This window comes from Camarhynchus parvulus, chromosome 3 (assembly GCF_901933205.1).
Source record: "Camarhynchus parvulus chromosome 3, STF_HiC, whole genome shotgun sequence".
Classification (NCBI taxonomy): Eukaryota; Metazoa; Chordata; class Aves; order Passeriformes; family Thraupidae; genus Camarhynchus; species Camarhynchus parvulus.
In genome coordinates, this window is record NC_044573.1 from 20,860,408 (window position 1) to 20,882,068 (window position 21,661).

The window sequence follows — 21,661 nt, forward strand, 5'->3', positions numbered from 1 at the left end:
AACCAGATGAACAGAAAATGTGGATATGTGCAGCAGGACTGAAGTAGGTTCACTAAGTCACAGAATCTCTGAAGTTGCAAGGGGCCCATAACAAAAACTGAGCCCAGCTCCCTGCTCCTGGCAGGACTACCTAAAACTAGTTATCATTTGATTTAAAGCATCATTCAGATGCTCCTTGAACACCATCAGGCTGGTACTTTAGTCACTTCCCTAGAGAGGCTGTTCTAGTGACTGATCGCCCTACAGGTGAGGACCTTTTCCTCAGATCCAGTCTAAACTTGGAATTACAGAAGACTCATAGAATAGTTTGGGTTAGAAGGACCTTTAGAGGTCCTATCTAGTCCAACCTACCTACAATGAGTAGGGACCAGGTGAGGGTACCCAGAGCTCCTTCCAACCTGTCTTCAGTGTTTCCAGGGATGGAGCAGCCATCACCTCTCTGGGCAACCTCTTCCAGGGCTTCACCACTCTCATTGTAAATAATTTCTTCATTATGTCTAGACTAAATCTATCCTTGTTTAGTTTAAAATCATTGCCCCTTGTCTTATCATAACAGGCCCTGCTTTGTCCCTGTTTTACCATCCCAGTGTAAGTACTTCCTGTAAGGCAGCTTCATCCCATTTCCTTGTGTCCTATTCCTGGTCACTAGAGGAAGTGACATTTATAATTAGGATACAGCTGCAAACCACTGTGTTAAAAATGTCTTGATGATATAGACTGCCAGGATTGAACCTTAATTCCAGAAAGAGAGCTGAGGGTCCATGAGACTGAACCTAGTACTTGAGACATTTTATAATCCTTAAAGAGAAGGAAATACATTAAGCATTTTGAAACTTGCTTCGAAGATCTAACCAGCTTCTGTTACAGGAAAAAAGTTCTTCTACCTTTCTGCATGGAAACAAAACCAATTTGAGTGGCCGATATATTTATTTTGTGATATCTGACAGGTGAAATGGTGCTGAGGCTAGAAATCTGGGCTTCTGCTTTCATCAGTGAAGAGCTTGCTTTGTGTATGGAGCTGTGTTTGGATGAGTCACACTGACTGCTTTTTGTTTCTCAGCCTCTCAGGAAACTGTCCTCACCGCTGCTTAGTGATAAGCACTTGTGTTAGGAGGATCACTGCGATAACCTGGAGTTGTCTTCTATTTCAATCCAGCTTTTCTTGCTCCTTGGTTTTCTCCTGTTAGATTTCCCAGTGCCACACAGACACATGGTTGCATATCTGTAGCTGTACTGCTAGCAGTACCCATTCCATGTGTATGTGTGTATTAATGGAAAACCTGTTGAAGGTCTACTTGTATGATCTGGACATGTCCCTTTTTCTTGCTCTGTATTAGTAGCCAGTTATCTTAAATAGTGCTGAAAGGAGATTTTTAATCTTGCTGTAATTAGCTCTAGAACCTCTAGAACCTGTGACTTAACCTATTTTCTGGAATGAAGTGGAGAATTGTGTCCTGATTTCTTTGAACTGCAGTGTCTTAAGGCATGACCATGAGTGCATGGATAGTCAGCTTCTGCTTGCGCAGCTGGAGGATGTGTCAAAAATGGTATTTAACAACATGGCCTTGCTACATCTACTTACACTTGTAAACTCTACAGGAAACCTTCACCTAGGTATTGACTCTTGTGGACTGTCAGGCCTAAGGCAGGATGCAGAGAAACAAAGTGCAGAGAAACAAAGAATGGACTTTGTTTCATAATAGTTTTATTTCTAAATAGAAATAATATTCTGTAGACTGGAAAATCGAGTCTGATGTTTCCTGACTGGTGGGAACATGCTGCTGTCACCATGATGGACAAGGAGTTCCCATCCATAAATTGGGAGGTTTCTGTAAACTTAATGAAAAAGTCCCTGCTGCTGGAATGATACTCAATAGAATCAGTTGTGATAAGTAAGAGTTTGCTCCCTGAAGGTTCTTAGTGTATTGTTGTCTCCTTAAACAAGACAGATGCAACTAAAAGCAAATAGAGGGTTTTAGAAAAAAAGATGATAGCCTCAGTGTTTTGGTTTAAAGGAGAAAGGATAAAAAAAGTGGAAAAAGGAAAAACACTTGTCACCCCTAGCTGCTTGAGTTGTGGAAGTGCCCATCAGTGTTTTTGCATCTCCTCAAATGAAGTGAAAAGGCTAATTCCTCCTCTAGTTTAGGAATTGAGCTGCTCACTGCCTTTGTCATTTAGACTGTTGTACACTGCTTGGCTGCCCTTTTTTCCCCTCCAGGTGTAGCAGCAATGTGTGTCACTGCAGAGGGAGGTTTCCCACCCATTGGGGAGCGCTGTGCATGGGTTGGGTGTTCTGGTGCACCTCACACACTGAATGTGCTTCGGACTTGTCTGCCAGGGTAGTTTAAGGCACTGGTTTGGACAGATGACTGCATTACCTGGGGCTGGTACTCTCCTCTCTGTCTTCCACATGATGCAGTAACAAGGACTTAGCAGTTTCTCCTCAGTGAAGTGCAGACTGCTAGGAGATGTACTCCTTAAACTCTTTGTGGCACACACCACTCCTGCCCTCAGTCATGTTGCTACTCCTGATAAAGCCTTACAGAGTGAGGGTTGCTCTAGACTTCCTGTGTAATCAGTGAGAAGAAATGGGCACTTCCACAGCATGATTCAGGATTCCTCTGTTGTGCATCACTTTCTGCGGGTGATTCATTTTCTCTTTCCTAATGTGTGTTTTGGAAAGGGAACTGTGGATCATTGGTCTTCTAAATAGAAGTCCCAGATAGATGTCTGAATTTTTTCTACAGCATCAGGTAGAGGGTCAAGCCACTATGAGCAGCAGCATGAGAGAAAACAGATATGTGGGTTTTGATTGGAATTTCTATCAGCTTTTTAAGTTTTGAGAATTCAATAGGCAATGGAAATCTTGGTTATGGTAGCACTGCCAGTCTTAATTAAATTTATTCAATGTTGAAGTTTGTACTGCAGGCTGGAGCAAACTTTTTCCCTTCTCTTGTAGCTGAGACACAGATCATGAAAACTTAGTTCTAAACTTACCTTTTTCAGTGATCTGAATAATTTTAATTTTTTTTTGCCTTGCTGGCAGGGTGTAGCACTAAAGGATCTGCAATTGGATGTCAGTGCAACCCTCAAGTCTCCAAATGTGTTTAAAAGAAGCATTTGTGTGGAGGCCCTTATACAGCTGAGAATCTCAACAAGAATTTGGCAGAAATCTCAGTGTCGGAAGATGGCAGATTCCTGTGCAGTGAGATGTTTATTGGTTCACTGTTTTATCTTTGGCAGCTGCTTTTGCACTTGATATCTTCAGCTGTTTTTGAAGCTTTTACAAAGAATAATTATTCATTTCATGAAATGGATCTATTTTACCCACCCAACAGGGCACTGATTCACATATTTCCCTGGCAACATCCCGTCGTTATCAGAGCTGTGCTCACTTTTGCAGGATTGCATTTACTGGGATGTTACAACTTCCTGGGCCAAGGTTTGGTTGCATGATTTACTGAGGTGTGGGGTGACTGTTTTCAATTATTCCTTTGGAAACACTAGGGTCACTGGGGTGTCTGGGAGGTGGAAGCAACCTGAGTTTTCCTGTTTTCTGCTGGCAGTGATGCTAATGTAGATGTTCCAACAATCTTTTCACAGGAATATAAGGTGTTGTACTGACGACCTATAGATAGGCAGCAACTTCATTGTGTCACATTTCAAGCAGCGTTTTCTTTTTGCCAGGACAGATTACTGTAAAAGGCAGTAGGCAATGGACTGGATTTTAACTCCACACCAGGTAAAATTCCATTAAATCAGTAGAGCTTTCTCAGACATTGATTATGTGAGTTTGGGACGCTACATAAAGGTTTCATTGATAGGGTTTTGTAAATAAGCTCTATAAATTCATGAACAAGGTTTCACTGCAGGCTCACCAGAGCCTTTTTTTCTGTTTGTTTTGTTAAGTTCAGGCTAAGCACACATTCTTCTGTAAGTCTGAACGTGTTCACTTGCTCTTTGAATAAAGTAACACCTGAATACACTTGCATGCTGCTCTGCACCCACAAAGCAATTATTTTGTGATGTGCTTCTGGATACTTACATAGGCATGCCAGTTGTTCATGGGTATGTGTGCTCACGCCGTTCAGCTTTTGCATCAGTGCACAGCAGAACACATTACATCTAGCCAGACAAACATGGTGGACTTGAGTAATTCCAAAGTTTAGAGCGATATGGATGGAGAATCTTTAAAATATATATTGAAAAATAAAATGGGGCTTATGGGGTATATACATTATATTTTATTGTTACAACTGACACAATGTGGGGAAGAGAATGAAGCAATGAGAACTCTTCACGTTTGTTTCGGGTCCAAAGAATAGTTATGTCTGTACTTAAGCACCACTTAAAAAAAAAGTTATCTATTTATTTTCAGTATTGCATAGTATGAGCTTGAGTATACATTTGTTCTAGTTAACTCACCACATTTTTTTAGCATGATATTCTAACCTGCTTGGCCATTAACCTGGCTGGCTACCAGGAGAATTTTCAAACTGTTGACTCATATTGCTTCCATATGTAGCTTAAACCACCTTTTCCCACAGTAGATACAGCTTGAGGGTTAGCTGCCTTGTTTTTCAGGGCAGGGAGAAGCATATTTTGAACTGAGTCAACACATACAAATAAAGGAAGTAAATATGAGCTATTATTAACTTTTTGGGGCCTAATCTCATTTTTGCCAAAATCTAGTTCCAGTTCAGGAAAGACCAACAGGGTTTTTTTGTGCTCCTCTTCCCCAGGAGGTTAAGCACTCTTCAGCCTACATAGCTACGACTTATCTTTGCACTTTTGCATCTTTGTGAGGATGAATCTTTGCAGCTGCCATTTCAGGATTTTTTTGGATTTATTCCATCTGGAGATCTGGGGGTATGAGTTGCTATGTGTGTGGGACCTGCTGTTATGAAGATGTGACTAACCAAGAGGGCAGTGACACACAGGCTGCATGCCACGGCGCCTTAGTGAGCACCTGTATGTAGGTGGGGCCTATGTGGGGTTGTAGCTCCTGTTCTCAGCTGGACCCCATGCTGTGTGTCAGGCACCAAAGGACAGGTGCCTGACACCTGGGAGAATTGGTTTATTATCCAAAATCCTGCATCAAAGCAGTAGCTGCCTCTGGGACATGCAGCTCAGGCTGGGGAGGAAGAGCCCTGGGACCCTGTATGGGAACAGGGAAGATTGTGTTGGGAGGAAGGTGAAGGTGGAGGCAGCAGTTGTGGGAGATATTGTGGGTTTGCACTCAACAAAACCCAACCATGTTGTGAAAAGTGATGTGTGGCATTGCTGTAATTCACCTACCAGACTCAGTCCTACCTTTTTTTTTTTCTTTCTGTGATCAAAAAAGAATGTGAAGCTAAAAAAAAAATAGTTTCCTGAGCTGTAACCTTTGGATCTCTGTAGCCAAATGCAAGTGCTCTACTCAGTTCAGGAGGTATGAGCACATAGCTGAGCATGTTTTCAAGCCTGGGCTGAATGATAGACTGAACAATAACACTTTTAGCATGTGTTTAAAACCCAAACCAAATGGATACATGGCTTTTTTCAAAGATGTGGATAACAAACTCTTTGCTCTCAATTTTTTTATTCTAGTGTCTCTATGTAATATTTATACTTGCATTGAACATTTTGGGTTGTTTTGTTGTTTTTTTTTTCCAGTTAGAATGCTAAAATACAGATTTTTTTGCATTATATGATTTTGCTTTGCTTTACTTTTGCAACACCACTCCAGTTTTTATAAAGATGAATTCTATGATGGTGTCGCCAGGGTTTGCTGGATTCCAGTTGACTCCAATTTGCAGAGACCAAATGTAGCCTTTTCTAAATGAAAAGGTTCCAAAGACAAGAGAATATGGCTTCCCTGGTGTTTTTTTTTTACTCTAAAAGGCATGTCGAAGTTTTGTGCTGTATAATTCTTTAGGTATTTGGATTAACTCTGATAAAATTATAGGTGGTTGTAAGGGAGTTTATTGTGCTTATAAATTGTAGTGGGGCTCCCTGTAATTTGTTATAATTAATTCAATAGTTCAAGAGCAGAAAATCAAGATCAGGTTGTGGCATGCCTTCCTTTCTTGCAAAAGCATGCCATTACTGGCCTTTTTATTTAAAGTTTCACTTTGTGCCTGTGGGTTTATTTGAACTTGGAGTATGCAAAATGCATAATATGCTCTTAAAAAAACGTACAGGTACAGAGGATGGACCTGTTGTGGTTGGGGGGGTTCTGTTTAAATGTAGAGAAATTGGTGGATACTGTGGAGCTGCATCTGGTGCATAAGCGTCTCATGGAAGGAGTGCGTGTTTTGGAAAGCTCGTGTCACGTCTGCAGGCTGCACAGGGCCTGCTGCATGTCTGTGCTTGTGGCCCATCAGAAATGGCAGGAAAAGAAAACCACGGGCAGAGCATTTCTTTCCTGTGCGTGCTCCCTCTCCTGCTGCCAGTGAGAATGCAGAGTGTGACGCTGTTGTGCCCTGGCTCATTGCTGAGGGCTTTGCTGGCTGTCCCTTGAACTCTGGGCAGCAGAGAGCCACAGCAGTTTGATATCAGGCTACACTGGGAGCATGTACTGCTCATATGGGACAGGTTACAGGCCTGTGTTACTTTCCTAAACAGTCAATGTCCATTTGTAATACAAACATACTTTTCTTTAAGCTCTATTTTTCTGCAGAAATTTGGCATTATTGACTAATTCATGCCAAAATAAAAACCGTATTGCTCTTAAAACACTTTGCATTTACTTCTGAAATCATGTGCCAGCTGTGTAAAGAACTGGAGGAGGTGGAGATTTGGAATTTTAATTGTCTTTTGGGGAATGCATGCAACTGAACAACCTTTCAGTATTAAGCTGTTGAAATGGAGGTGGTAAACAGCTAAGCAATGCACAATTCTCATCATGCTGTCTTCACCGGTGCAAAGGTTTTCCTGTTCTAGTATCCTTAGCCAGGAGCTGACTGTGGAGCTGGCCCTCAAGCTTTGGAAGGCACTGGCCTTTGGTAGGAACCTCACTGGTCAGCTGTGGTAGCTGGCTTTTCACTGTGTGCCCCAGTGCAGCTCACCATCAAGCCAGGCATCCAGGCTCTGCATCATTTGTCCTTATCTCACAACCTGCACATCATAATAAATGGAAAGTGGCCATCACTGTGAAGTTAGTCTGTTGTAGCCAAATCCCCTCTTTTCCCCTTCAATTATAATGTGTTGCTTTTAAAGAGAGCCATTGAGTGATCTGGAAGTAGGTGATAGGAACTGTGTTTTGATCAGTTCTCCTTTTTTTCAGTAAAATGTGTGAATATGATGCTATCCCAGCATTGTTCTGTTTCACTAGGAAGGGGAATGACACAAATCTTTCCATGATTTATTTTGGTTTTAGTGGCTGTCATGTTTTCCATCCAGCTGCTGGAGGAAGCCAGGATGGAGGCAGTTGGATGCTGCTTTTGAACAGAGTCATTTCTCAGTTACCTGAAGCTAGCCTTGACCTACCCTCTAAGGTTGCTATGATCAAAGAGCTCTTACCCTGGAAGATGTTATGACTGTTTTTACTACTGGCATTGACAGTTTGAGCTTCTGAAGGAATTTCCTCCTGCATGTGTGACAAAAGCTCTTTCGTCTCCTTTGCTCTCTTTTTCTGGCAGGTCTGCTGATCTTCCTGAAGGTCTGTGACAGGGTGTGGTAGAGTCATTCTCAACAGTAGCCTTCCAAAAATATTACCCTTCTATTAGTGGAAACACTGTCATTGCTTTTTATATTCTAACACAAATCCCAGGTAAATGGCTGTTGTCTAGGACTGTGAAACACCAGACTTTTGCTGGGAGAGAAGTTGATGAAATTCCAAAGGAGTGAACTAGAGATGGTGTTTATCAACGCCATCTAAGTTTTTAAAGTGGCAAAGACGAGGCATTAGCTCTGTTACTGAAAATGACATCATGGATCTATGTGTCTCTATTTTTTTTTTTTTTGAAGTGCCTTTAGATTAAGATGTGCTGATTGAATCCTTGCCTCCAAAATGTGTTTCAGCATGCTCAGGCTCAGAAATCATAACACACCATCTTTGCCAATATACTGGTGTTGCATTTGAAAAGACCAGTCTTGTCTGCCTGTCTGCCTTCCTTACCATATAAAATCCAGTCCAAGTTTGCAAGTCAGATTTGTTGCAGAATGATCGACATGAAATAAGCAGCATCCAGTAAGTAGTACTCTGGATTGAGACTTGGGAACAAAACCTTAGATCTCCCAAATCTGCCTTGGATTCCTGCCCAAGTTTACATGAGTAACTTCACCAACCTCAGATATTCTATGAAATTAGGCTAATGATCATTAATACATTGAAGCTTGTTTTTCTCAGAAAAGCTACCAGTAAGGGTTAAGTAGTAATACGATTCTCTTAAACATGTAATAAATAAATAGAAATCACTTTTCAGTCGTTATTGGGGAGTTTCTTCGGTTGTGCTGAATAGCCAAGTCATTGGCTCTTCTATCTCAAAGGCTGAGAAAATATATCCTCAAAATAAAAAATGGGCTTCTATTTCAAATGTAGCATATAGGTATCTATGGAGTCCTGTTGCTAAATAGTATAAAAACCAAAATCATGGCAGGTTTTAAGGTGTCAGGTGGACAATAGACACATCCATATCAAAGCTGGTGCTTAAAATAATTTTAGTAAATGATAAAAGACTTCTGTTCTGGAGAAACCGCTTCCCCTGTGGGTACATTATTGCATAAGTGTACATTGCAGCGTCTGTCCTCAGAAATATATTACCATACTAAGATAATCTCAAATGAGCTGACTTGGACTGTTGTGACTCAATGAGACTTTTATTGTGTTCCTAATTTTAGAAGGTTGTATTGTACTCTAATTGCAATTTTTTTTGAAGTTGGAAAAGAGCTGAAGTTCTTGAGCTAAACCACTGGTGGACCAATCTGTTTCTCCTTTGAGTCTTAAAGGTTTCTTCTTTTGGAGGTATGAAATGGTAGAGTAGTTCTCTTTTCCTCCAGAGAAGTTAAATTACATAGCTATGTAGTTATCCAATAGATAGGCTTGGTGCCAAAATGGTACCTAATGAGTTATAAAAAAGTTAGTCATGCCAGTAGTAGCATCATTAGAAACGATTCTAAAGGAGTTGTACCTCTTGGGTAACTAATACATATTTTGTAGTGCTTTGTTTATTTTCAGATACACTCAAGGTAAATATTTATTGGTATTGAAACTGTGATGTATTTATACTGGCTCATAATTTCCAAATAAAACAAACTGATAAAAAAAAAAAAGGAAACTTTTTAAGTGTTTCCTGCTGCATTGGAGGTACAAACCCTCCTTGATGTACAGAGAAGGAAAGTAAAACCTGTGAAAAATAACAAAAATCCAGACAGGTCACATTGCAGTATTCAAACCATATTAAACCTTATTAACTCAATACTGTCACCTTTTTGTATAAAATATGCATTTAGATTGTAAATCCCTGGGACAAAAAGAATTTTTTGTTCTGTTTCTTTACATTCCTTAGCAGAGTTTGAAGCTGCTTGATTACTAAGGCTAGTAGATCTGATAATAGTGAGTAATGATTAAGGTAAGGAAGTATTTGCCTTGTGGTTCTTTGTGGAAGTCAGTAGTAAGAAAATCCTGAAGATGCAGTGCAATTACTCTGCAAACCTAACCCATATTCTTACTTGTTTAAGCCATCCTTTAATTTCGCTACAAAAACCTCACTTCTTGTGCTGGTCAGGCCAGGTTCTTTGTGGCTTGTGATATATGAAATGTTGGTTGTTGAGGAGAATAGAAGTCTGTGAAATTGAGGTATTTTCTGCATGTATCAAACAGCAGCAGGGATTTTACATCATGTAAACAGTGGTGATGGAAGGGTGCAATGACTTCAGTGACATCATAAAAACACCCACATTCTTTTTTGAAGTGACAGGAGAGCAAATGTGAACCCTGGTCGTGGGGGAGGTCCATGCAGAAATGTTTGAGCAAATGGAGTTTCCCTACATTTATGCAGCTGTAGCAGAGTTTGAGTCTGGGTGTTGCAATTAAATTTTAAAATAGTACCCTTATCTCCTGCTCACTAATACTATTGGGTTTTGGTGGGCTTTTTTTCCTTTAAGGGTATAGTTTGTAAAAATACAGATTCTGGAGTTGAGATGTTGCCTCACAGTCATCCAGTTGCAGCTTCTTTACTCTATAAAAATGTGCTTTTTGATGCCATACATGAAAATATGCTTCCAATGTTTTGTGTATTGGCTAAATAGAGTTGTGGGAAATGATATCCTTATAATGATGGCTTTGTTCAGACTTGTTGTCCACTCCCATTCCCCTTGGAATTAGCTACAGGCTGGCAAACTGCAGTAGCCTTTATTATATTAAATACACAATGGCTCTGGTAGTAAAGTTTAACCCAAAGAGAGCAATGAAGGTGAGAGATTTCAGCTCTAGGCTGACTCAGCTGTGGTGGTGTCTGCTGCCCTGCACTCCTCTGGTATGCCAGAATGGCTTTGTGATTAAAGCTTCGTAAATCTTAACTTTGAATTTTTTGTCTTTTGTTGTTTGGGGGTGCAGATTGCAAACTTCTCTTTTTGTCCACTTTTCATAGGCTTTCCCAACTAAACCACCTAATAGAAGGCTTCTGAAATGCATGTTTTTATCTGCTGTCCTGAAACAACTTTCCTCAGTGAATCTATAGCTGAAACATTTTTAAAATGTTCGATTTCCCTCAAATTATAGATCTACTTTTGCAATCCAAGCAAACAAAGAGCAGTCTCAGTTAGCATAGTGGTATAATAACAGCATTTAATTTAATTTCAGATGGAGGAGCCTCAAATCCCTGACAGAATTTGGGCAAGTTGCTCCTCTCTGTTGGCTGGGCAGGGAGCCTGACCACAGTTTTGCAGCATGGCTGAGCCATCAATCTGTGGCTGGTGGAGTTATTAGAGCCTTCTAGTGGAGCTTCCTCCACTCCAGGGTATCCTCCTCCTCTGCCCTGACACTGGAATTAGCCACCCCAGTCCATGCCTGGGGACAGACGTCCCAGTTCGTGCTTTATTTGGACACCATGAAAAGATATGTCAGGGGACTCTAGGTGGATGTCACTTGTCACTGTCAGTCCAGGGTTAAAGGGGAAGCAGGTACCAACCACAGGTTTCTGCCTCAATCTTCTTCAGATTATTTTGGCAATTCCACTGAAACAGGTGCCAGAACCACAGCAAGTGATTGCATATCAGTGAGTTTGCCTGTGAGAAGTGGCAACTTTCTCCATGAGGTTTTTTTCCTGACAGATAACTAGTTAATGTCAGAGCACTAATTATGTACATCCCTTAAGCTCTTACTGCATGCTAATCTACAATATGTAATAAATCCTAAGCTCACTAGATAATCTTTAAGGTCCATTCCATTCCACGTTGGGCTGGTCCATTCCAGCCCAATCCATTCTATGATTCCATGTTATAGAATATTCCTAATAAGATTTTTAAATGTGACTCCTTCCTGATGATCACATGAAAGACCTGTAAATAGACGTCTTTCTCAGATTGTGGGTGCTGTCAGCTGTCTGTGAATGTGTAACTGTGTGAATGAGTGTGAAACTCTGAGTGTGAGTGTGTAACAGTGGGTGTGCTCTTTATTTGCCCTAACATTTCTAACACCAGTGTTGGGGGAAGTTTGTGGAGACAGCTCTTGAGAATTCCACGTTGTCCAAGGCAAACACTAGGCAATGTTTCCTCCTTGCTTTCATCACATTCCTATGGCAAGTGAAATGGCAACTCAAACCTGACAGCAATGTTTCTTTTGAAAGCCTAGGTCATAATATTTGATACTACAGTAACTGCATTGGCACTGTATTTTGTTGATGCTTACCTAAGTAATCCTTCCTGTGATTTGTCTGTAGTTGTGTGGACACTGTGGTTGAAATCATGGTTCCTCTACAGCTGGTGACATTCTTGACTTCTGTACTGCTGGGATGTCACTATAAGATTTGACATTAGTTTGAGTCTCACATAGCCTCTTAATACTGTGTTTGTTTTAACAATAACCTTATTTTTATGGCAGATGCAGATTTTACTCTCCTTGTTAGACTAGAATACATAATCCTTGTGTATATGCAGCATGGACCCAAATAGCTGCTTCTGGGATTACAAGTTTTAAAGACCAAATTCATCAAACACTTGCTCACCTGCATAGCTGATAAAGCAGCTTATGTCAAGCTTCTATGAAAGCATGCATGTTTTCAGAGTTAGGATTTGGTCACTGCAAAGGAGTGGAAAGAAGCTGATTTGTCTCTTGGACCAAGCAAGTGTGAAACCTGGGGCTGAGGCACAGGGCCCAGGCTGAGAAGCCATATGCTTTTCAGCCTGCTTCTCTCCATCAAATTTCAAAATCCCCATCAGTTTTAATCTTTATTGGGCTGTGTGAAAGCCAAATCTGAGCATTTTAAATGAGATTATATTTTTCTTATGCCTCAACACAAACAGTAACACTTGCAAGCATAGTTAAAGGCAGTGCAGTTTGTGTTCTGTGGGTGATGTTGCAGTGGTTCTCCCATCTGCTGGGACTGGGAAGGTCACCTACACTCTAAAGCAAGGCCAGAACAGCTTCTCTGTCAAGAGGTTCAGAGGGAAGGTCAGATGTGGCTGTAGCTGAGCACAGTTAGGAGTTTGCTGCCCGCAGACTTTGACTGCTCTTCACTGTCTGCCTTGCAGAGCTTGCAGTCTCTGGGACTGGCTGGCATGCTTGTGTATCAATTCTTTCTATCTCAGTTTATCTCAAGCAATTATTTCTTAAATCCATAGCATTTTAAGTGGATGCCCTCCACTTTCAGTTTCAGAGGGAGAGCAGGCATGCAGCTGAAGGGTGCAGTAACCTCTGTGCTGCTGTGTCTGCTCACAGCCTCAAAAAGCCCATTTGTTGGGTTTTAAGGTTCTTGATTTGGATCACCCAGATGTACCCAGGGGTTGGAAGCATGAGGCTGAGTGCACACATGGACTGTGCTAGAAGCTGTATTTGCTGGGGATGTGTGTCTTAGTCATCCTTACACATAAAAAATGCCGATTAAAAAACCTTTTTAATGGGCCATAGTTTAAGGTAAATCAGCAGACCAAAGTGTATGGCTAAAATTGTATTTCTTCAATCAAAATGGTGACAATGGATCAAAAACAAGAGAAGAAACATGGAAAAGCCCCTTTTTGCATTGGGGATTGCATGGTCTCTATAAAATTTACAAAAGAGGTAATCTTCACAGATGTCCCTCTTCTATGAGATCTGGGCAACCCAAACTAGAACCTTTTATTTTCCCTTTCACCCATCTGGAAGCACTGCACAGGTAGGGATCATATTGTTTTGTTATGGTAATGAGGAACTTCTGAAGCTGCATACAGACCTGCTGTTCAACAGCCTGACCTGTTTGGGGTGATTTTTTCCTTCCTTTCCACAGTCTTTTTTTTCCCTGTAAGAAATGTGCAAGCATATAGATACTATAATTTGTGCTCATTTGTGCTCTTTTTTTTTTTTTTTGTAGATATCAGTATTACCTACAGGTGAAAAAGGATGTTCTTGATGGGCGATTGATATCCTCATTTGAGCAGGGGATTCGACTGGCTGGTCTGGCAGTGCAAGGTAGGATGATGTGACCCCATAGCCTCTGCTCAGGATTGGCTCTTTTGGTTTGTCCTTCCTCTTGACTGGGCACTGAGGCCCTGTATGACTCCTACTCGGAGCAGCTGGGTTTCCAATTGTTTCCAAAGTGCATGGGTGGACTGCTGTGGATGAAACACTCAGCCTCAGGGTGGGAATGAGGGACCACATCACAGTGCTCAACTTTCCTATTTCTAAAATTCATGCAAGCAGATCTCAACAAAACACCAGTTCTTCCAGCCCTGACCGCGGAGTACTTTGCAGTAATGAATTTGCTTCACGTTCTCTGGTTTCAAATGCAAATTACATCAAAAAGCACAGCAGCAGCTTTAATTTTACCTTTAATTAAAATCTCATTTTGCTGTATAGTGCTATATGAATTATGAAAGAACACATGACCATAATTATGTGAGTTATAAGTTAATAATAAACTACTTCTTACAATACAATTTTTATTCTGAGACTCCTAAGGACATCAATAAAAGTAGGATCATAAAATGTGTATGTGCAGAAGAAGAAGCCCTGTATTTGGATAAAGTGTGTTTCAGTCTATCCACAGCTGACTGGGAACTTGAGGCAGAGTTTCAGCAGTGATGTTCTCTGCATGCTCTCTGATGAGTGGGAAGGGGGAAGTATATACATAAATGGCAAACACGAGGATCTGATTCTTGACAATTAAAGGTTCAATGGAGAGAAATGCTTTTATGGTCATTTTTTAGAGCAGTAGAAATGCTGTGTTTGAATATTAAATCTTTGCTAAAAATTGAAGGGAAAATGTTTCTTGTCAAATCTTGAAATGTTTGTCTAATAAAGGGAAATATGTATATAAGATTATTCCATAATTAATCTTTTAATTTAGGTAATGAAGATTTTCCAGTGTGTAAGTTAGGTCTCAATAGATACTGAATATGTTTCACTGGTTTTGGAGCTTTTTCCTAATTTTGAGAGTGAGCCAATCCTACTGTTCCTGACCTTGTATTACTTCCTTTGTCCTTTGCATGTCATGCAACCAAAGGTATTTTAAATACTTATTTATTTTAAACTTGCAGACTCTGTTTCATGCCCATTTTGATTTCTTTCTGTTTATGTTAAAACATAACTGTGAGGTAGAAACAAAATGAAACTGCATTTTTGGCATCCTGCAATATGTGAAATTGTCTAGTAGCTTTGAAAGAATGTTTAGATAAAATGATTTATGGTGGGGATTTCCAGCTCCTATAATATGAGAATTTTGTAGATGGCGTTTGATCCTGTTCAATTAATATAAAATAAAAACCTCCTGGCAAGATATTCTTTTGATATAAGCTGTTGTATATTTAACAGATAGATAAATATAGGGATTGTTTGGGGTTTTAAAATGTAGTTTAGCCTTTAGTAAGCATTTCCAAAACTCCACAGTCTCAAGGACATTTGGACAAGAATCCTCAGCCTGAAAAATGAGTGAATGTAAGCATGGAGATGAGTATCTTTTGGAGAGATGTAGAAGAAGCAGAGAAGTGAGTAGAAAGGTGTGGGCCAGTCATTTAAACCAACACAGTGCCTGCACTGCTAGGTTGGCTGCAGAAGGATAAACCTTCCCCTATGCTGGCTATTGACAATTTTTAATAAAACTGACCTTTAACCTTTTTAGGTTAAACCTAAACCTTTAGAGGTTTTTAACCTTTATAGACTGTAAAATTAATCTTTTGTTCAACTGTGTAGAATTGTAGCAGAATTAGGTTAAATTTTCTATTTTTTTGCCTGGTCAGGATTGGAAATGGCAGAGAAGCAAAAGTGTGCACGATTTTTAAGAAGGCTGAGTGATCCCAGCATTTTTTTAATGGGGGGATGATTTTAAGAAGGCTACCGAAAAACAAGCTCTTGCACTCCTGATGGTTAAGCATTGCAAATAGTCATTATATTAGGGATCAAAGAAAGAAATTACTTGTTGGCTGTCACTTGATCTCTGGTAATAACACTGTTATTTTCAGACCTCCATGTTAAAAGCTAAAATACAAGCAAAAGTCTTTGTGTTGGGCTGTGGCTTCAGAGAGAACTTGCCCACTTGAAATTAAGTATCTGTGCAAAGGTTGAGTGTGGTCTTGACATGTGTGGAAAGTGCCAAAATGAGTAATTGTGTTGTTTTTTTTTTCCAGCGGATTTTGGAGACTATAATCAGTTTGAATCTCATGACTTCCTCCGAGAATATGTCTTGTTTCCTATGGTGAGTTGCTTATCCCTCTCTTTTGTGGTCTTTTGTGAATAATTTCTCCATGACTCAGAGATGACTTTGTTGATAACAAAGTAAAAGCATCAGCACTGGACTAGTGAAAGCAAAATTTTCTCCCCAAAACTTGATTGCAGCTGAATTATTCTATGCTGTGGAATGTCAACCCATTATCACTTCCTCTTGAGCCTCTACTAGGAACTGGTGCCCACAAAAGGAACAGACATTTTTGAATCAAAAAAGGATTTGCAGCTGTATTAGAAGCTGTATAATAGCAGTACTGTGGTATTAGCAACAAGCAACATGGCACATCAAGGTGATGTAAGGGCTGCTGGTGTAGTAAATGTCGTGTCACAGAACAAGCCATGCAGCCACTCCTGAAGAAAATGTGGATTTACATCTGCTGACTATTGCACTCAAGTGAAGCCTGAATCAGGTCTTCTCAAAATATTCTCCAAGGAACATTTGCTGTAAATTCAGTTTACATCTGGAAACTAGCAAATAACTTGAATGTTTAAGGAAGGAGCTTAGATCACTAATGATTTTGGAAATTTTGTGACAAATGCCAAGCACTTCCAGTCTGTGACATTGAGATTCTCTGGGAGTATGAGTTAGAGAAGAAAAAAGCCAAAACAAATGCTTGTTGAAGCTAAGGCTGGCTTTGTCTTAGATGAACAAGTCCATCAGCGTGAGTATTTAGTGTAATCTTCATAAATATAAAAGATTATGGAATTCTTTCCAACTGGAAAGAATATCTGGAAGCAGGGTGGGGTTTCCATGCCCTGAGTGTAGCTGCCTGGAAGTTAAGGTATCTGGTTTCCCTCTGCAATTAGTGGAGCAGTAGAGGGAGAATGATTCATCTCACTGTAATTTGAAGGTTTGAGAAGCATTTCATCCCACTTACCCATGGTCTTTGACAGGAACTGCAGTGGACAGTTCATCTTAAGTCCAAAAAGGTGACATCTGCCTGGCGTCTTGAAGTGAAAGTGCAATTTTGAGCCACTAAATAGTTCAATACAATCTGAAAAAAGCAGAAGGAAGATGGGAATGCAGAGATCTGAATATGTTTTATGTAGAATATACATGTAAAATGTGGCTTCTGTATTAACCTTTCACTAATAAACTTCTGTTATCTTCTCTATGGAGCAGAATTTCTTTGGTTAGCCATCTTATAGATTAATAAGTAATTGATGATCTTGTGTATAGTTGATGGCTTATGAAGTCATGCATGATAGCCTGAATGGGAAAGAAGATGGCTGAAAATATATATGGAGAAAAGTGTTGTTGTCAGGGAGTCATTTTGTAAATGAACCTCTGAAAGTTCTTTCAATACAAAATGAATTGTAGAGTGGTTTGGGTCGGAAGGGACCCTAAGGATCAAAGAGTTTCAAGTCCCGTGCTGTGAGGAGGGACACCTCCCACTAGACCAGGCTGCTCAATGCCCCATCCAGCCAGGTCTTGAACACTGCCAGGGATATACTGGTACTATTTTTCTCTTCAGAAAAAAATTAGGGGAGGTTTTAGCTCTCTAGATGAGTTTTCAGGTGGTTAATTTCTCTGTGGTTCTGCAATTTACTCTTTGGGCCCATCTCAGAACCTCTATTTTTGTGTCAGCCGCCTCCATGGTGGTGTGGTCAGCTCTCTTCTGCTTTGCATGTTTTCCATCGCTTTGTGGTATTTTGCCTTTCATCCATGCAACTGTTGCTAAATTTAAGGAGATCAGCAGAGTGTCTGCTTCCTACACCTTCAGAAGCCTAGTCTTAAATCAACTATTTCTCTAGACATTTCTTTAACTACTTCTCTTAACTCTTTGGGGAGGATGGATAGCCTAAAAGTAAGTATTTCACTGCAAGTTTGGTAACAGTGCTAAGTGGTGCAGATACAAATGAGTTCCTAAGTAATTTGGGAGATTTGAGTGAATTTGGGGCATAGAAAAAACCTCCACTGAGGGCATTGCTATAAATTCATTAGTGAAGTGAGCTTGTGGAGGAGGGAGGGGCAGCTGCGTTCGTGCTGTTTGATCTTGTGAGGCTACAATGTGTGTCAAATGGCATTTCTTCAGCAGTGAAAAGAACAAAGTTATGTACACAGTACACCCCACAGGTGTGTGGCTGTGCATAGGCATGTACCATGCCATTTTTCATTAGCACGCTACCACTTTCACATTTTTTTGTGGCAGAAGCAAATATCAGAGGGGAGGGCCCCATTGAGCAAGAGGCAGTGTATTTAAGTGCATTACATGCAGCCTTAAGGCCTTCTTCAATAAAAGTAAGAACTTTGAGGTTTTGCAAGAAAGTTTTTCAGCTTCCTTTTTTTGGCCTTGAATTTATGAGTAGACTTCCTTTATTAACTTGCTCCCAATTATTTCAGAATTGTTTCTACCGCACATTATTAAATTTGGAGAGTATAAAAATTTCTGCTCAGAAGTGTGTTGCAAGCATTAAGTAGGTTTTAATGCATCTTCAAAGAAGTAGCAAAACTCAATCCCTTTAACATGAGGAAGGGAGTACCCGTATGTTGCAGGACAAAAAATACTCATTAATTCATTTTCCATTTTTTTCATTTTCAAAAAATACTCATGAATTCATTTTCCATTTTTCCATGGTCTGTGTATTATATTGTTTTTAAAAGGTATATATTATTTTGTAGATTTCCAAATTTTTTAAGGATTTGTTCAGTACTTATCCAGGACAAGGTCTGCACTCTGTATTCTGTTCTCTATTTTGGAAGAACAAGGACATTACCCCTATTTTTAACAGTATCTCTTTACCCTCTCAAAAGAAGGTAAAAAAAAATTATCAGAGTTTTGTGTTCTTCTCACATATTTTCAGCATCCCATGTTTTGAATTTTCAATGAGGTCAGTGATAGGTTCTCTCTCTGTAACTACAAGTCTTGAACTGTCTGTTTTCATAATTTCTGTCTGCCATTTTATCCTCTCTCTCTTCGGCTGACTAGTTTTTGATGCTGCTTCATGTTCTTACAGGACTGGACCCAGGATGAAGCTGTTCTGGAGGACCTGACTCAGAAGGTTGCTCAGGAGCACCGAACTCACAGGTGAGCTTGATATGATAAAGTTTGTGCTATTTAAAAAAAATTTTTTTATCATCATTCTAGTACTTCCCTGCCTCCCCATGCATTCCTGGCAGTGTTTAACTAGCTTATCTTCATGTTGCTATTATGCTTTGTGTCACTGGATTTTTAGTTAGTCTATCACAGAAGATTATCTGCCTCTTGTAAACACAAAATTACTGAGGAGCTTAATCCCAAATAAACGAGCATTTACACCCTTAAGTTTAATGACCAGGTGTTACCCTACTGGTCCTATGCAGTAGACTCCATTCTTTTTCTGATTTCATTTAAATCCTGATGTGAAAGACCCTGTGACTTGATCAGTGGTGATCCAAGGGCCTCTCTCAAGAGGAGTGGGATACAAATGCTCTCGGTCTAATGGAAGTGAAAATAACAGGAATTGGGTTTGAAGTCTCAAGGAGAAGACACAGTATAGTGTTACCAGTTAATGAGCCAGGAGTGTGTGCATTAGTGCTTCACTAAAAAAACCCTTCTTTGTGAGCAAGTGTCTTTCATGTTGTCCGGGTGTTTCAGTGGTGGAAGTGTTCAAACCTCTAGAGTGCTGTTATGGGAAAAAATGGCAGTGCCCACATGTCATATGCAATATGAATATTATGTGAAAGATGCTGCATTCCCCATTACATGAGAGAAACTGGTTGTAAAAGGACAAATACCAATCTCTGAGTCTAAGGCCATTCTCAGTTTTGAGTTTCAATGCAAGCCTGGGCCTTTGATGCAACCAAAGGAATAGCTTCCAAGCTGGCCATGAACAGGCCTGGTTCTGTTCTCTCCCTGCCATGGGCTGCTTGTGTGATCTTGGTTAACTCACAGACTTGAAAGCAAAGATTTCTCACCTGCTGTGCTCTATAGTGCTATTTCTGCAACACAAAGAGCAAATACTTCCTCTCACTTCAGCAGGTAGGTCGTATTCCACGTCCCTTCTCCCAGGTATTTGGTTCCTATATTTCTGTTTGTAAGCTGTGGTAAGGAGGAGTAAAGAGGAGAAAAATTAATAGTGGCTTTTTTTGGAGCAACCTGCAATCTATTCTGACCTGCTTTTGAGAACTGAAATCTGTTTGAATTCCTGAGCTATGACAGGAGCGTGTGTAGACACGTGTGTAAAAGTTTTCAGCTGGTTTGTTCTCTCATGAAAGAGAATCTGTTCAACTTTTGGATTTAGTGCCTGTGTTTTTAACAGCCAACTTGAAAATGTAGGTCTTTCCTTTTAAGTTATTTTAGGAAGCTCCAGTGGCCTTGTATAATATTCAGGCAGATTAACACCCCTATGGTTCAAGTTGTCCCTCCAAAACTATCCACAGCCTGGTGGTTTAATAAAGCCTGGAGAAGATTTTATGTATATGGAAGAAGCTGAGTAATGTGATCAGTTCTTTTTGTTCCTCCTGTCATTTGAACTGTGCTTTGTACCTTAGCTTACTGACATTACTAAAATTTCCCCCCTTGCTGAAAATGATCCTAATGTTGAAAGTTATTTTTGTGTTGTGCATTTCTAGCCAGTGTTTCCAAAGTGTCTTCTCAAGTGGTTTGTGAAACTCACTTTTTTTTTGCTAGTATTTTTGTGTGTGTGTGTGTAATATTGAACTATTCACTGCCTTTTGTTAATGTATTGCAGTGGCATTACAGCAGCAGAGGCTGAGCTAATGTACATCAATGAAGTGGAACGTCTGGATGGGTTTGGACAGGAAATTTTCCCTGTGAAGGTATGTCAGTGTATATTGTAAAGGAACCTCTGAATCAAACGATGCAGCACTCTGCAGCAACCTTTGGTCTGCATGCAAGTCATGTTTGTCCAAAAGAGACAGGACTTGTTTAACTGCTTCAGAGGGTGAAATGACTGCTGGTAGTTTGAATGGACGTTGCAACATGAGGATTGCTTAGGCCTACATTGCTGCTTCTCTTCCATGAAAATCCTTGTTACAGAAGAGGTTGCTATGTTCTAAGGTGTGCTCTCTTGGGAATAAGAGATGCTCCTTGTTTTTCTTTCATGTGCTGTCTACGGGAGAGTGGCCAGGGCAAATGAATATCAGCTCCAGTCATCTTTAACACGATAGGAAAAGGAGATCTTTTCATGTCTTTCTAAGTTACTACTTACCAAGCATTAACTTTACTTTTCCTTAGTTCCCTATATGTGCACACAGGTCCTCCATGCATTTTTTAATAAGGGGGAATTTCAGGGATTATTTTGCATTTGCAGTCACTTTCCGTTCACTGGAAGTCCCATCCTTCCATTGGTTGTCTGGATGTGTGGCCTTATGGAGCACATGCTGCCATGGTAAAGTTGTGCTGAGAAACTGAGCACCACTGTTCCCAACATGACCCATTTCTTTTTGCTAACCTACCCAGACACCATGAGTGGTGGATTGTGAGTGGTTTTCCTGCTAGTTAAAGATAACTTGGAATTTAAAAACAAACCCAAATGCACACCAAACAAAACAAACTTCCTGCTTGTTTTGAAGTCAAAATTGATCCTTTGGCACCAATCTCAGAATCAGCCTGGAGGGAAGGAGCTGAATGGCAAAAAACTTTCAACCTACCAAAAAAATTTTGGAATGTTTATTGTCAATGAATGAAATGAAAGCTCTCCTCAAATTCATTTGGAATAATGCTGCACACTACTGCAACAGATTTCTGTGTTGGAAGTGTCATTAGATATTATTTCATGTGTCAGTAAGGTAAGTATGAACAGTGGACTGGGTGCTCTGCAAAATGGCAGGAAGGTGTTAGCCTTGCATTAAGGAGCAGCATGCTGGCCGTGGACACA

The 21,661-nt window shown here is 40.2% G+C and overlaps 1 protein-coding gene across 1 annotated transcript in view; it reads left to right on the forward strand.

Annotated features, from left to right (window-relative positions):
* The window catches only part of PTPN14 (protein tyrosine phosphatase non-receptor type 14), a 110,364-nt gene that overhangs the window by 56,214 nt on the left and 32,489 nt on the right, over window positions 1-21,661 (forward strand). The window contains exons 4-7 of the mRNA XM_030946687.1: window positions 13,491-13,588; window positions 15,742-15,809; window positions 18,797-18,867; window positions 20,513-20,600. Of these exons, the coding sequence (XP_030802547.1) occupies window positions 13,491-13,588; window positions 15,742-15,809; window positions 18,797-18,867; window positions 20,513-20,600 (325 nt within the window). The remainder of the gene's footprint in view (window positions 1-13,490; window positions 13,589-15,741; window positions 15,810-18,796; window positions 18,868-20,512; window positions 20,601-21,661) is intronic.